At 40.8% G+C, this 17,157-nt stretch overlaps 1 protein-coding gene across 1 annotated transcript in view; it reads right to left on the bottom strand.

Moving 5' to 3' along the window:
- Window positions 1-1,063: 1,063 nt before the first annotated feature.
- ubl3a (ubiquitin-like 3a) overlaps window positions 1,064-17,157 on the bottom strand; it is a 36,067-nt gene continuing 19,973 nt past the window's right edge. The window contains exons 2-5 of the mRNA XM_071505857.1: window positions 9,904-10,012; window positions 7,349-7,435; window positions 5,647-5,724; window positions 1,064-3,024 (exon numbers count right to left, since the gene is read on the bottom strand). Of these exons, the coding sequence (XP_071361958.1) occupies window positions 2,972-3,024; window positions 5,647-5,724; window positions 7,349-7,435; window positions 9,904-10,012 (327 nt within the window). The 3' untranslated portion in view covers window positions 1,064-2,971. The remainder of the gene's footprint in view (window positions 3,025-5,646; window positions 5,725-7,348; window positions 7,436-9,903; window positions 10,013-17,157) is intronic.

Genomic DNA, 17,157 nt, shown 5'->3' with positions numbered 1-17,157 from the left:
GGATATAACTGCTTTTTTTCTGTTTTTTTAGAACCCCAGGCCGCTGCGGTTAGGACTAAGCCTTAATGGTACACACTTCACCAGGTCAGCCACCAAGGCGCCCATAACTGCCTAACTACCTAAGTGCTACTTACAGTTTTGATATGAGAGCTCACCCAAAAAGTTTGGGAACCACTATTCTTTAAAAATACATGTATTTTAAAAGGTTGTTCACCTTTTAATGTATGTCTACTTAATCTGAGAAGGAACTACATCTGTCATTTAAATGTAGTGGAGTAAAAAGTACAAAATGTCCATCTGACATGTAAGTGAAGTGTAAGTCTAAAGGAGCGTGAAATAGAAACACTCAAGCAAAGGACAAGCACCTCTAGAATGAACCTTAGTATTGTACTCGAGCATGTACTCGCTTACATTTTCCTATGATAGCTACCCAGCAGCTATTAGTTCCTGCAAAAGAGGAATGAAGTCACCACATGTTCTGTAGTATAGAGTCTCACAAGTACGTTAAGTGGTTAAAAAATTTGCTCCATCCCATAAAATTGATGTAAAATATACATATGGTAGTATACCACTCTAAAAACATTCATTCTGCATAGTGAGTACTTTACTTGATACTTCCGGTACATTTCACTCAACCACACTGTACTTTTATTTAGGTAAATGCAGGACTTTTACTTGTGATGGAGTATTTTAAGGTAAGAAAAGAATCCAACTATTTAATTTCTTCAACAGAAATGAGTCAGCTGATTTACTGTAGCAGTAGTCTCATGTGTAGTCTCATGTGTGGAGAGACACCAACCAAGGTTTCTCTGACCTTCATCTGCTGACAGTTTCCCCGCAGACAATCAAAGTAGTTTCTACATAAGTACTTCACTGTCCACTTCTACATAGTTGTCAGAAAGGTGAACTTAGGTTGAAGCAGCTAAACAAATACCCATCTGATTTAGCAGGCTGCTGAAACCCCGTTAAATATAATTGCTGAGTGTCAACAGTGAACGCCGTCAAAACCAAGTGACACTGACGATTTTATGATTTAATCGCAGTGAGTCATGACAAAAGGCCGTGCACTTCAATAACCTTTATTTAGTTTACAGATGTATTCCATTTTGAAGTTTGGAGGAGGGAGAGGGAGCATTAGTGCTATTTACAATTGGTTTGAAAATGTTTATCTCTGTACAGATTTGAACCCTGATCAATATAAACAATATCTTTTTTTAAGACCTAGTGCTGTTACAAAGCGATTCTTTTTAAAGCAAAAAACCACAAAGAAAAAGGATTACATTAAATTATAAACAAATGAAAAAAAACAAAAAAATAATAAAAGAGCACAGAAGAAAGTAAATGAAAGTACAGTCTGTCGATGATTAGGGAGGTTTTGCTGCTGTTAAGCACGAGACATTGTCAGCGAGTGACTGTGAACTGGCTAGAAGCTAACCGTACACACAATCATAGACTAAACACCAATATACTGTATATCAACAAGATCTAGATTCATCATGTTCTATATAAGATTCATATTAAATATATTCTACACGTTACCTTAGTTTGGAACATTACTTCCATTGGAAAAATATAAAATAAAACCATAAAACTTTTTATACATTTTCATTAATCTGATGAAGGAGCACATGCTTCAGTTGTGCAAAATGGATTCATTAATGCAGAGAGAGAATTAAGGAGAGAGTAAGAAGCAAATTAAGACAAATAAGGATCTTTTTTTCATTCAGAGTTAATTTCCCCGCTAGAACAGCAATTGTCAGGGAGAGATCCGAAACAACACTGTTTAAAAAAAAAAAAGGAGCACAACAAGCCTTTCCCTAAGAAGGGGGGTGGGGGGGGGTGGGGGGGTGGGGGGGGGGTGATGCATCAGGGAGGGAAGAAAACTGACGTGATGTTTTAATAATCACAACACTGGTCGGTCAGCAATATGCATGGACTGTCAAAACACAGTCACAAATGTCATGGACAAACAAATAACCAAAAACAAGACCACCAACATCGGTTGTTTGTCTATTTGTTTGCTTGTTTAGGCTTTGTTTGGCTGAGAAGCGACGACTGCGAGAGGAAGATGTGTTCGGCCTCTACAGCGCTTTGCAGATAAAAAGGAATAATTTCTCTCTTGTGACCTTTCAGGACACGTGCAGAGGAGGGCAGTATAAAGGACACAGGTGTGTGCATGTGTGTGTGCATGTGTGTGTGCATGTATGTGTGTGTGTATGTGTGTGTTTGTGCGTGTGTCCTGGTTTGAGTTCTCTGAACAGGCACGTCTAAGCTTCATCTGCTGCACTGAGGGAGATCACACAAGCACATATGGCTGGATGTGTAGACAGGGTGTCATCGCATGTGTGTGTGTGTGTGTGTGTGTGTGTGTGTGTGTGTGTGTGTGTGTGTGTGTGTGTGTGTTCGTATGTTGGTGAGTTGTTAGTGGTTAAAATTCTCAGCGGTCTGTATGAGAAAACAAGGCCACACACACAAACTCGGGCACTGCATTACTATTACAACCAGCTAGAATGAGGAGCCAGTTAGAGACTGACTTTGAACAGACCAGCTGAGGGTGGTACGACAATGTGTGTATGTCTGTTGTGTATTCGTGCATGTGTATGGCAGAAGGCTTAAAAAGGTGTGCATTAAGAAAAAAAGAAAAAACAAACAAACATGCAACTCCAGTTCCTTCCTCTAATTTTCAGTTATGACAACAAATCAAGTAACAACAAGGGAATCAACTCTATCGTTAATCAATTTCCTGCTCCCGACTCTGAGTCCTGGATCAGCCTGAGCCTGCTGTCTTTCCTTGTACGTGTGAGTGTATAAGAGAGGGAAGAAAAAAACAAAGTGTGTGTGTGTGTGTGTGTCTTTGTATGCATATCCGCTTTGTGGACAGGCTGCAGGACAGGGGACAAGCTCATTAGGTCCAGAACGTTGAGGGTGAGAGCAGATGAGGAGGGTGGGGGGCGGCAGCGGAGATGTGTATTTACAGAATGACACAGCAGTTACTCTCCCCGGTCTTCTCTCTATTCCTCTGACCTGGGAACACACACACACACACACAAACATCATCATCAAGACAAACACCGATCCTACACAGTCAGATAGGTGAGCAGATAAATATATATGGTGAGAAAACATTTGAAAAGTTTTCACTTTTATATGTAATTTGAAGCCAGTTTTACAAACATACTGGTCCATAGAGTTAAGCCAGTCATGCAGTTCTTCCACATTAAGCCAATACATTTGTAATGCATTCAGACTAAAGCGGCAAGTTTCTCCCTCAAACTTGAAGAGCCTCCAGATTGTGTAAAAAACACCAGGTTGGTGTTTTCAGTGTGTGCGGCGGTAAACAGAAATCTGCAGCTGTGGGTCGGTAAAGTTAAGAAGGCATCCTTCAGTCGCCGCTGGTTTCCACTCTGATTGAATATGAACCTCTGAATTTGTAACAGAGCTGCTGTCATTAACCTGGAGCGACGCTGATTTTCTCGGATGATGTGATTTTATCATTGCAGCTCAGCAGCTCCAGAACGACTGCTGATTAACTTGGACTGTCAATGGGCCTCAATTGAAAATCACAAAGTCACACTTTTGAAGTTGTCTGACAACAAAAGGAGACAAATATGTAAATGAGGTCGACTACACTGCGACATCATCTGCATTAAAACAAAGTGCAGGTGTCAGTGGTTGTGTGGCAGCAAAGTTAAGAAGATAACTCATAACTTTATTTGTAATCACACGTGTCATTCATCTGTATTAATGTTGATTTTGTCAGACAAATCCAAATCTGTTCCACTGTTTGGCTGTGACGCAGTTTTGTTGTTTGCCAACTGAAAAGAGGGTGAAGAAGAAGAGATTTAGCCGTTTTGATGTTCAGGCGTTTCACTGTGGGCAGAGATCTCTGCAAAATGATCTGGAAACACTAAATGTGGGTTCATATAGTTTTTTACAGCACAACAGGCTCCCGCCAAAACAACACAGGGTTGTGTTAAACCAGGCACAACTTTTACTGCAACCACAGTGTGATGTGATTGATGGCCAATCAATCAGAGTTCAAGCCCACCGTCCCCTATAGATTACTTTGTGACATGAGCGCTGCATTTCAACAGTTCATCTCACAATCAGGTCGACAAAAGATGCAATCAGTGACGCCATAATAACTTCCTGTCTCATAGTTTTAGAAACCGTAGTGTAGCATTTTGGCTTCTGATTAGCCTCCCATCCATGGACCTGTTACTCAACCAGGACCTCCTGGACTGTACTTCATGTGTCACTGGTGCGTGAAGCAAAACGCCTCCACCGATGTGTTTTTTTTTAACTTTGTCTTGTAATTGCTCATCCACAAGCCACAGGTTTTCTTCTGCAATCAGGTAATTATTTATTTCACCTAACTTTACCTTTGGCTCATTTTACCCAGAAATACTAGCACATTAGTCCCACTGAAGACAGTCGACTATCGCACTTTGTGCAACCAGTGAACTCTGATGTGTCTCTGAACCATCACCTTTTTTTTTGAGACAGCAAAAGTAAGATGTTGTGTATGTCCACTTGCCCCACATCTTTCTGTCCTCATTCATATGCACGTGTGTGTGTGCACACATTTGCACATCAAGAGCCTGAATCTGCAAAGACTTTATTGAATATGTGTTTGTTGATATAACTTGCCTGGAACTGGATTTGTATCAAAACATTACAAGAAGATACATGTATAAACACCCGCAGGAAGTGTGCTTCTCTGTTTGAACCAACTATCTGCTGTGAGTCCTTTCTTAAAATCTCACCTGACATTCAGCAGCTCTCTCCCTCTTCCAGTTCACTGATTTGGGCAAAACAACTCAAGTGTCTCATGACAGAGACACAGCGAGGGATGGCATTAAAGAGTAAATATTTCTCCCACTAATGTCAAATAAGATAAATGTTTGGATTGAATCCTATTAGCTTAGCTCAGCTGTTATTTAAACTTTAAAAAGGACCTTATGAGGTCCTGGGATAAATTATGAGCTGGAGTGATAAAGTTGTTTAATAAAATGACTGAATGTCTGAGCACAAATCACTAACTCCTGATGTATAATAAAATATCAGCTCTGTGCTGTTTAAAACATACAAACAATAAATACTTATTGCTTCATCATTCATTACTAACTCCACTACTGGCCCTGCTGGGCTGCAGCTGGTCAACAATGTGTAATACAGTTGCAGGTTGCCAGATCTTAGCGGCATATCCACCATATCCCAATTTTTCACTCTCTATCATAATAACTAACATTTTACAGAAAACAAACAAACCTCTGACCTGAAATTGGTTCGGACACGTCCCTACTGTCCTCACCCAAATCTACACCCATGATCTGACCTCTATTTGTTAGGTCTAATCCACAGCTGAAGTCAGCCCCCCCGTCTCTATATAAAACCACCTCTTACTACACAATTACAAAAAAAAGAGACTTGTCACCTAATATGATTTATATTAGCTGTGTATTCTACACAATGTGCTGTATCTTGGGGATACACTTCGGGGGGCCAATTATTTGCACCAGTGGCTCTTCCTAAAACAGAAGCCATGTGTAGAGATAAATAATGGCTGGGAGCAGAACGTTTAAAGTTGTTCAGAGTGTGAAAAGGCCGCCTGAAAGGAGAGAAGGGAGACGGAGAGCTGGTTACCTTGGGAATTTGGCTCAGGCAAAGTCTCTCTGGCAACTAAATGCATCACTGTGGTCCTCCCCAAGGGCAGTTTGAGGGCTAGCAGGGGAAAAGTGAGAGAGGCAGACAGAGAGTTAGAGGTTATTCAGTGAGCTACAGTGTATGTGTCTTAACAAAGTCATTCGCCATCATTATCACCCGACTCTCTCAGATAGCAGAATACATTTTATGCTACACTGGAGAGAATAAAGAGTCAAGGTAATGAATCATAGGTACAAAGCTACTAACTGCATTTATGCTGCATGATGAGATAATAAGCTGTGGCTGAAGGTGCCTAAATATACGACTGCACCTTCATGTAAACCAAACATTTGAACAATGTCAGTTGTTTCACACAGGCTGACTGGCTGCTCCTGAAAGTCAAAATGTCTCCCACTGCATGAAATGTATGTCACTAAATCACTCAGCAAATTCTTGGGAGAAATGACAAATGTCATATGAATTCAGTTTGAACAGCAGTGTGGGATAAATCAGGAGAGAAAATAAGAATCAAAAATATATTGTCATGACATAATCATGCTTTTTTTTATTTTGTCCAAATCAATGATTACCTATTGGCATTTTCACTTTACACACAGGAAGGTTTTAATCACATGCAGGACATAAAATTAGAATTGGAAAATTGGAAAATTTTTCACATGTATTTGCCATATCAATGTCAGAAAATATCCTTGTCAATATTGTAATATTGATTTCAAGCATACTGCACTGCCATGTCCTACTTTCATCTCCATTACCACATAACAGTAATGTAACTTGGACAAAAACACAACATCTGATGTTCACTGTGATGGATTACCTGTCTAAACCTGTCTATCAATTTATTTTTATACCAAAATGTAAGGAAATCAATGGCTACCAGGTAGGTGAGTAAAATTCATTCTACTCTAACTATTTTATGCTTTGAAATACATCATGTAACACTAGTCCTGCTGTGATATTTGATTAAATAAACCCGCATGTGCACCTTAACAATCACACATTAAATTGTAGATGATCTCTTTGCTGCAATACTTACTCAATCATGTGATGTACCCCTTCGTGTGTGTGTGTGTGTGTGTGTGTGCGGTGTCTGTGTTTGCATTTAAAAACCACTGGGAGTTTTGGCTGGACTTTAGGAGGATTCTGTCTCTGCGATAAATCAACGATAAGAGAATCATCAGATAGGTGGCAGTAATGGGATGGGTGTGAAAGCGTGATAGCGGGACGGCAATAACCCCGTTAACCACACAAACCACCAGTCAAATCAAAATTGGGTTAAGTAGACGAAAAGGCCTAAAAGCCAGGGGGGAGTGAAGAGAGCCGCTGTAAAAGAAGACATCTTCTCTTTTCTGTTCACTTATGGCATTCATTTTCACACCCCCCTCCCTTTCTGCCTCTTCTTTGTGCTGCCTGAGGTCTCCTCCAACGCCAGCCTTGCCCCTTTCCTGACCAGTCTCTTTCCCCTCTTTTTCTGTATTTCCTCTCTCCTCCCTCTCTCCGTCAAAGCAGGCTTGTCCAGAGCACTGAGGTACCTCTGTTCTGCGGCTCAGGAAAAGGATGAGAACAGCAAAGAACTTTCCAGCAACACACTGCTGTGATTTTGTGTGTATGTCTATGAGCACATAAGTGTTTTTTTTTTTTTTTCTTTGGGAGGGGAGGTGTACTTTCTGTGTTTTCTCACCTCCTAGTGTTACGTTGCCATGTAGAAAGCGTCCCTGGTAGATCAGCCTCAGGATGTTAGGACTGCTGACCTGCTCTTCCTCCCAGTCTGAAAGGAAAAAAACGGACAGAGGGAGATGGAAAGAAGGAGTTAAAGAGAAAAGTCAACGTGGAGAAATATCAGTGGAAATCTTCATATATCCTGCTCATCCTTCTTTGTCTTCCTCCTCAATGTCACTGAAAGTTAGACTAAATTTCCACATTAATTTTACCTCTTTCCCATAAAGCACCACCATCATCATTATTATTATTGTATCGTCTATAAAACACCAACTGAGAACATGCAGGTTAAAGAACATTTCACGACCTTTTTGTTGCTCCCTGTGACTGAATTTGCTTTAAAAACCACAATAAATGAAGTCAGTTTCTGACTGAACATAGTTAATGAAGGTTCCCACACTCTGGACGACCACTTTAGAAAAGGACACAAGGAATGTAGTTGTTAAGGAGCTCCAACCTCAGTTCAGCGGAGCAGATATGATGAAAAGCTACTACGTTCTGCGTCAATCTCAGACATTCAGTATAATGAAAAGAAATCTGTCATTGCATCGTGGAAAGAATGACCACCAGCAACCGCAGTCAAGATATTTTAAGACATTCATGGCCTTTATTTTAGATTATTACATGCAGAATGTATAATATGTGGGCTTTGCGGGATTCACTACAGAATGTGAGAAAGAGTCGGAGCGAGAGAAGAAAAGGTGTGGCTGGGGAAGAGCTGGAGACAAAAGTGACGGCATTAAATGAGAGAGAAAACAGCAGGAAGGGGGGTGGGGTGGGGGTTGGGGGGTGCACAGCAGCAGAGTCTGGCCGCCAGATGTTTGTCTCCAGCTAAACAAGAGGGTGTTGGTGCTGACTGAACGCCTGCTCTGGGTCTCACAGGGCTCGGATCTGTTGTCTGGGAGGAACACCTCTGAAACTGACAGGACAGAAAGGAAAACTCCTCTTGTGGAGAAGAATCGGATTCCTTCAGTATAATTTATAGATTTTCACGCAGGGTGGGCTTCTCCCGAACCGCTCTACACTCACAGCACCGTGGGAAAAGGCTGCACTCTGTTCAGATCTTAAGGTGGTATAAGGTCGGCGGTATCAAATGAATTCTAACACTGGTGTAGCAGCACTTAGGGAGTGGTTGTATTATAGAAAGGAGGTGGCTGCACTGCAATCCAACATTCCTGTATGCAGTGATAATCAGGCTGAAAGGAGGAGAGCGATCTAATTACCCTTCACCAAAGATTTGCACATTCTCATACTGCTATACAGACCTACATGTAAGTAATTAGCGGTGGGTTTGGAAACAGAGTACAGCTCCTCCACTGCCTTTATCTTCGTTATAGAACAACACAGCCAAGATAAGTTAGATCATCTGGTTTCCAAGTGCATTAGCAGCTAAATTAGCAATTAGCACTTGTGCAAACATACTGCAGCTGTGCTTATGTAATAATGTGATTAATTACAAAACAACACGATATGGGTCTAAGTTATCAATGTTCAGAATGTGGGGAAACAGTAAATGCTTCATTAAGCATGTCAAAGACTGCATACCAAAATCTGGTAGTTTACATTTTGCAGTTAATGTGAAGCAGACATGCTAGTCACACAAGCGCATAAAAAATAAATAAAATAATAAATCATGCAGCTTGGAGACAGGTATGCTTTGTGCATCTTAATACACAAGGACAGAGACCACTATGGTAATAAAATGAAATCAGCCCCACAGCCACGATAAATCTTATATACTTTCTTTGGGAAATGTATATATTTAATAACCATGTTGGAAAAAAGGTACTCAATAAAAACTAGAAAGGAACCAAGCAACATTTCACATGGACACAACATGAACTCACCACTATTACTTTTAGCATGTAACTGCATCTGAACAGTTTTCATAGCAGCGTACCTAAATAATTGATAAGTTGAATCTTGTTGATATCTGTCAAAGCAGGATGTAGAAATTTGAGATTTGGTTTGACCATCTGATTCAATGCGATAAACAACAGATTTTGTTACTGTGTAAATCTGAATGTTTCAGTGAAAATCACAGCATAATGATATCAAGAGAAATGCTTGGTAATTATTGAGTAATCACTGCTGCCTTTGGCCAACAAACTGTCAACCCTATACATATCTCTGTTGACTTCCTGCTGTCGCATTAAAGCTGCAGTAATGTTTTTTGCCCACTATCAGTGGTGGACCGTAACTAAGCACAATAACTCAAGGAAGTGCTGTATGTAAACACAATTTAAAGGTACATGCACTTGACTGTGTAATTTCTATTTCATGCTACTTTGACTCCACAGCATAACAAAGGGAAATATTGTCCATTTTACTCCACTACTACATTATTTCACAGTTATAATGAAGAAAAAAGAAATGGCTCCATCACTCCAGGATGATTTTATTCAGCACAGAGGAACTTTTTCATTATCTTCACCATGTGACTGCACATGCTTCTGTAACTGCTGCCACTTCTTTATCAGCTAGCGTTGCCAGTCACTGCAGTATCTGAACGCTTACCCATCGGCCAGTTGTCATAGACGTGTTTGGCAATGTCTGCAGCCGAGTCATTGGGAGAGAAGAGGAACTCTTTCGTCTTCCCACTGACTAAGATAAGCCGCAGGTTTATCTGCAACACAGACAAAAAAAAAAAAAAAGGAAGGTATGTTAAAACTGTATATGAGAAACACTTGGAAATGTTAAATGGAATATAACAAAAACAACTGTCCACACATATCACATTAAACACAGTGGAATCAGGAAGCACACAAAAGTTATTTCACAGGCAACCGGAGAAGGATATGAGGACCCTGAGGAGCGTCTTTCCGCAGGATCAGCTCCCATCTGTCTCCTCAACTTCCTCTTCACTTTTTCTCTCCCTCTAACTCTGTTTTCTCTTCTCTGGTTCCTAAGTCTGTCACTGACCGGCAGTCTGCCACCTTCTCACCTAAAACCACTCACCAGCCAGCAATTTGCTTTGCCTCACTCTCCTGCCTGTACAACTCTTTAAACTTCATCATGTTATATTCATCGTGTGACTAAAATGTTTCCTCGGTGCAACACAAATTAAAGGCCGTGTGCACATTTTGTCATCTGGTCATCTGGTTTTCTTCATTTATACTCAGAGGGATAACTGCATTTTCCAAATAACATTTTCACTGCCATTCTTTTTTTATTTTCTTTTTTAATTTCCTGGATAGGACTACTATAATAAAACCGTCTGCAGGCTTGGCTTGGTATTATTTCTGAATGAGACTGAGTATCTTTGTAATTTCAACACAACCAAACTTGACTGTCACTGTGTAAAACAGCCCACAAAACATGTACAATTAGCTGGTGAAATACTGAAGGCTGGTAAAGTGTGCACCCTGCCCCAAACAGCTCACCCCAGTAGTCAGTGGTGACAGCCAAGTATAACAATAAATGACCAATGCTGTGAGACTCTTGTTCCCAGTAGGCCAGTCCTCTTTCCTTTGTCCCCTTTACACAGAGGTCAGGGGTCAGAGTCAGCTACTGAACAGCACCTCTGGAGCTGGTAGGGAACCAGTGTCTCACTCAAGGACACTTCAGCAGGTCATTATGGTGTCTCCTTAAGATTAACATTACTGAAACCTACAGACATGAGATACCCCGCACATAATGAGTATTTCCACGAATACTGACAGCCAGAAAAGAACAAATATCAAAGTTCAGAGAACATTTAGAGGACAACAAACTACAGTAAGAGGCAAAACCCCCCAAATCCTGATAAAAACACAAATTCTTACACATTTCTGGACCGCAAACAGAATTACACCCCATTTATCTTGCTAAATTATGTTGCCGTTTTATACAAAAAATTTGGGAAAAATGCTCATTTTAAATGAGGAGATGGGTGGAAAGATGAGGGCATCGCAGACTGGAGTAAACTCTTCAGTGAGAGGTGGAGGTGAGTGAACTTCAGCTGAGCAGCGTCTCTGTACTGACACCTATCGAACTGGATCATTCTCTCTCACAGGGCGCAGCTATTTTCCGGATACTTCACTGTTTTCTGGCTGTTCCATTATCATTATTTCCCAGCGATGAAAATCAAACATTTTTAAAATACTGTGAATGAACGACGAGCAGTGATTTGATCAAAGGTCAAAGACTTACAATCATTACACACCACAAAGTATATGAGCATCAACAGTATCCAACTCCGTCTAAATAATTCAAGTTATTTCCAATGCCCAAAACATAACTATCATCAACCCAACAATCAGAATGTGTGTTGCTTTTCCTCACTGTTTTAATATCACTTTAAACATTGCCAACAATCAATTAAGACAGAGAGAAAAATGTTATTGTTACATTTCGTTGGTGTGACTTCGCTGGGAATAAATACACAAAAGTGGAGAGACACAGATATGTGTTGCTAAGTACAACGTCTCGTTGCTCGTCTCTCGCCTTGAATCAGCCAAATACAGAAGTAAACTGAAGTCAGTGAGATGTTTTGCATTTGCAACCATTAATTTGAATGTCTATTAAAATGTGTGGCATTAGGAGGCAGATCAGGCGTTATCGCTCAGCTGGCATGACGTGTGTTGAGCAGTGGTATAGTGTGCCTTTAAGAGCCAGAGCAAAGGTCCGTGGTGTGTGTGTGTGTGTGTGTGTGTGTGTTTGCCTTTGCTTACTGTATTTGTGTGTCTGGCCTGCAGTGCTTGCGCATGGCACAAGCACGTGTGTGTCATTGTTGCCAGTGTGTTTCCATGTGCCGAGCGTCTACAACCCCCCACCACCAAACCTACTCAGCTGAGCAACACACACACACACACACACACACACACACACACACACACACACACACACACACACACACACACACACACACACGTATACGTATACACACATACTCACACTCAGAGCCTGCTGCAGTGATGTAACAGAGCTAACACCAACGGATTGAAACAGAGATCTCTGTAAGCACGTTATCAAATCAGCTTATAGGTTTAGGCGTGGAGGAGCCATACAGACACATATACACACACAGACATATGTACAAAACTAGGCAAACACATTCACACACAGAATATTTATATGTATAAATGTATATGTGTGTGTTTGTGTGTGTGTGTGTGTGTGTGTGTGTGTGTGTGTGTTTGCACTTCTTACATTGCATTTATGAAGGGACGGGTTTAACCACCAGGGACACTTTTAACTACACAGACAGAATATGATGAGTGATATTCACTGAGTGGAAAATGTATGTTATTATATCTGCTGTGTGTTTTTCACGTACATGCACCCTGAGACAATACCTGAGACTGACACTGTGACTGAGGCAGATGATGATGAAGAGCCACGCAGAGGAAGCACCTTTACACAAGCAAGGTCTTTTCTCCTTCCTGGTTGAACACCTGGTCGTTACCATGGTGTCTCCATGGCGACAGCCAGTGGTGGGTGGCTTAACCTGATAACACCTACAAGATAGCTTTACACCCCCACCCCCCACCCCTCCTCCTCCTCCTCCTTCCTGCCCATTTTCCATTGTGTCACATCATATTGTCTTCCTCTCCTTGCAGCAATCTCTGCATCCCCTCCTTCGCTCTGTCTGTTTCACTCTGTCTCTCTCTCCCCCACTCTGTCAATCTCTCTTGCTGCACAATATATACAGTGGAGGAATGTGCAAGGACAGAACAACAACAGGCACTGAGCTAGCATCAGTTAAACAGGGTAAACTCAGCCTTTCTCCGCCTATCGTTAACCCCCATGACTTTCATTCTCTGTATTTGCTTCTCGCCCCCTTTTCCACCCATCTTTGCTTTCCCTCTCTCGCTCCATTTTCTCCCTAGTGACATGTGACAAATCAAAGGAAAAACCTAATGGAGACACCATCCTCCATCATCATTAACAAACCAAATGAGGGAATATCTTTTAAAAGGATGGTGTTCATCCCTGCAGCGCAGTCCAGAGACTTTAAAAGTGTCCTGGCAGCTCGTGTTAGAACAGCACCTTACCACGACACGTCAAGGTTGGATTTTCCATTAATTTAGGGAGAGCTTTTGCTGTCAATTTTTCTTCTCTTTCCATGCATCCCCCTTTATTATGGTTCTGATTTTAACTGAATCAAGCTCTTGCTGCTTAACCCCACCCCCCCTCCCTGAGGGTCACTGAGCCATCTCCCTGGACTCTCTTCCGCAAAGGGGACTAGTAATGTGGTTTCACAGCCAGCTCAGGGAAGTATATTCAATTACAATCTGTTCTCTGCAACAAACACAATAGCTCCAGGTAAACATAAACATACATATACAGTACAGGACGTACACACATCTGCAGACAAACTGTCAGTCACTCATGCATACGCAAAGCATTTCCTCTCAAAGAATCAGCTGTATGAAGTCATTGCCAGTTTGCAGAGCAGGTGGAAATGTGCAAAAAGCAACATACCGAGCGTTTCACTTCCCCAAGTGTGAGGATGTGAAAGCATTTGTGACTTCTAGTATCAAAATGCTGAGACATCCTGGTGCAGCAGCTTCTATTCCTGGCTACCTCTGAAAATAATCAAAAAACAAAACAGGCTACTTGTACACAGAACTGGTGACACAGCTCCCTGCTTGTCAAGCCTCCTCTTCAGACCAGACATTCAGACACACTACAATAATGTGACCCTGCTGCCAGCCAAGCAGTGCTATGGTGCAAACATGTGAAGTAAGCAAACCCTCTTGGCTAAACACTGTTTGTACACGATGGAGAGCAGGAAATTCAATGGCATCTATAATTATTCCTCCTTGAGTACCGCTCTCTACTCGTTCTCATGGCGATAGTGTGTGTGTGTGTGTGTGCGCATGTGTATGTGTATGTTTATGCTTGTGTTTATAACAGCATTAAAGAGCACTGCTGCTCCTTAGACCCACTGCAGCAGTCAACAAATTACAGAGTGGGAAGTCTTCCTGTGGGAATATATTAGAGCAACTTTATATGTTGTCTGCGCAGTAAGGTTAGCCACTGCTGTCAGAGTGGATTCCTAACTGTATGAATGAATTTAAGAGAGAAGGTGGGTGATTAGCCCCACTGTGGTCTGTTTAAAGTAAGCCAGCTGGATCCAGGGGCCGACCGCTTTGACTCGGCCATTAAATCTGGAGAAAATTTGACTGTAAACTCAAGAATGTAGCTACACAGCACTTTGACTACACAAATCCCACATGAATTATCAGTCGCTGATTTTATTGATAATTACTTGTAGGCACTTTTCTTTCTGGCACTGCTCTGAATTTCAATGAATATTAACAGCTACAAAAGAGCAGACATACTATAACAGGCTATTTGTGGCTTGTTGGACCAAATGTAAACAAACTGTGCCTTAAGAAAAAGAAGTAAAAGAGCAGCCTCGACGCCACTTCTCCCATTTTTAATTAGTCAAAACTGAGTAAATAAAACAGCTTTGCAAGCTCTTTGTGATATTGCAAATTATACTGCAATTATTAGCTCCAATTAGTTTACAAATTCTATAAAAGAGCCACTGTGTTCTTTAATTAAAAAACACTGAAAAGGGTGTTTTTGGAGAATCACTGCACATGAGGTAACAAAAGGCTGAATGCATGTTTCAGGAGCTGCAGCCTCAACTCCTCAGATGTTAAAATTGCAAGGAAAACAAACTCTTTTGATTTGTCAAATAGCCTAATTCTGAGTTTGACATATTGAATTTTATAAATAGAGTTGTTTTTGTTTGTTTGTGCGCATTCCTTCCTTTGTATGCACACATACACACAGAAAGAGCGGTTACATAACAGTGGCTGACTGATAATAGTGTGATACGAGAAACAAAGCCTAAGGCAAGGATTTGTAATCTCAAAGTCTCTGTGGGTGTGTGTGTCTAAGAGTTGAGGGGAGTACTTTATTGCAGTTTTTAGGCACTTTCTCAAACTTATTTTGGATGATTTCATTTTCTGTCCTCAAAATTTGGTCTCTGTAATATTTATTTTAAAACCTAACACATGACTAACTTAAGATAAACGTACCAGCTGAGACTACCAGCTGGCTATTTTCATTCTGGGAGGGATGAGGGTCTTCAAAATAAAAGCAGCAAAGGTTCAGCTTCAGAATTTCTTTACAAAGAAATTCACTACACTTAGTTATGTTTCAGAAAATACAAACTTCAAAATTTCATTTCAGCAACTTGTGGGTTACACTACGCTCATGCTTTTGTGCCATTTAGGATTAAAAATTTGATTTGATTAAAAAAAAAAAAAAAACACATTAGGAATCAAAACAAGGTTACTAGGCTACCTAAATAGAGCTTTGATGTTAAAACACATAACCAAATGTGCTTAGCACGAAAATCTGCCTATCTACAATCTGCTAGTGCTGAGGGACGCAACAGACCTTTCCAGTGCAGTAAAGATCTAGGAATAAACAGTAGGACCTTGACCTAGCTGAAATTTGTGTATTATTAACTTAACAATCTTTATAGGGCACTTATCTATGGTGGCCAATGCGTCATGCCTTGTTTTGACCTACTTTACCCACAGCGGGTAACACACAGCTCGCACCACATGCAAAACATTGGCTACCTGTAGGTTCCACTTGTATATTCTGTACATCGACCACATGCCAGGTCACGTTCTCCAAACTTTCATATCGAGACACTTTTTTTTTTTTTTTTTTTTTTTGCTCTTAAGCAAACAAAGAGAAAGCTGCAGCCAAGCAACCTGACTGTTCAAGATTTATTGAAACTCTCCTGATTATGCCTACAGTCATGCTCTGCTGGTTACCATGCCAACACTTGTGGTAACCAGGGAGCTAGTTAGTCATCTGTGCTGTTTTGTCCTGTTTTTATGCATATACACTAAGTGGAAGCCATCTCAGACTGTGATAATGCATTCGGTGCACAAAATAATAACGCACCATAATATCATAACAAGACAGACAGGTCTTTAATGGGATTACATGTGCTTTGGTACCTTTGGTCACACTGAAGAAGTATCTCTTTCTGTAAGTTGTCTGTGCCAGGCGGCTTCAGATAGTTTAAATTACACTAATGAAATGTGGCATTGATGGAAATCTTCATTAAGCCGTGAAAGCTGTATTTCATATTCAGTTTTTTGTATTTAGGTTTTACCCTAATGCCTGATTGTGGATAATGCGTTAGGGATCTGGGGTTGTTGTAGACAAACCAGGAGTGATAAAGTGAAGACAGAGCTATGCGTTGTTTCTTATGTTTGCGTAAAATTGTCTCAGAACTCTCAGTATGTGGTGATATGGTATGGGAGCCACGAGCTTGCTGATGGATACATTTGGTTTATGGTATATATTTAGAAATACGTTGCAGTGTAGTGCTGCTGTTTGGAAATTGTCAAGAAAAATGGTCAAATGAATTATTAAGCAAACCAAAACTGAGAACATCTTGTGTTATTGCACTCTTACCATCCCAATACAAGCAATATGTCACCTTTAAACTGACCACAGGTCAGAGGTCTGCTGGAGCACAATTAAGATCTGGCATCTGGCATCTGGGTATAGTGCATTCGTGGTAGATTTTTTTTTTTAACATGCTACAGTGCTTTACAAATTTCACATTTCATTTCATTGATCAGCTTCAGTAACTTGGCACCAACAGTGAACACGTGGGTTCAACACCTTCAACAACTTAGTGAGGAACATTTATTTTATCATTCATCAGGTAGAAATATGTATATTCTTGCAGACTCTAAGCTGGAGGTTAAATGTGACACATGCATAGAACTTAGTGTCCTTTTCTTCTGCCTTTTAAATCAAAAGTCCATTCATCTAAAGTTCTTGGTGCATCAGTCTACC

This window comes from Trachinotus anak, unplaced genomic scaffold (assembly GCF_046630095.1).
Source record: "Trachinotus anak isolate AG129_WGS33_773 ecotype Australia unplaced genomic scaffold, CSIRO_AGI_Tana_v1 ptg000020l, whole genome shotgun sequence".
NCBI classification, from domain to species: domain Eukaryota; kingdom Metazoa; phylum Chordata; class Actinopteri; order Carangiformes; family Carangidae; genus Trachinotus; species Trachinotus anak.
This window is presented reverse-complemented; position numbering and strand designations above follow the sequence as displayed.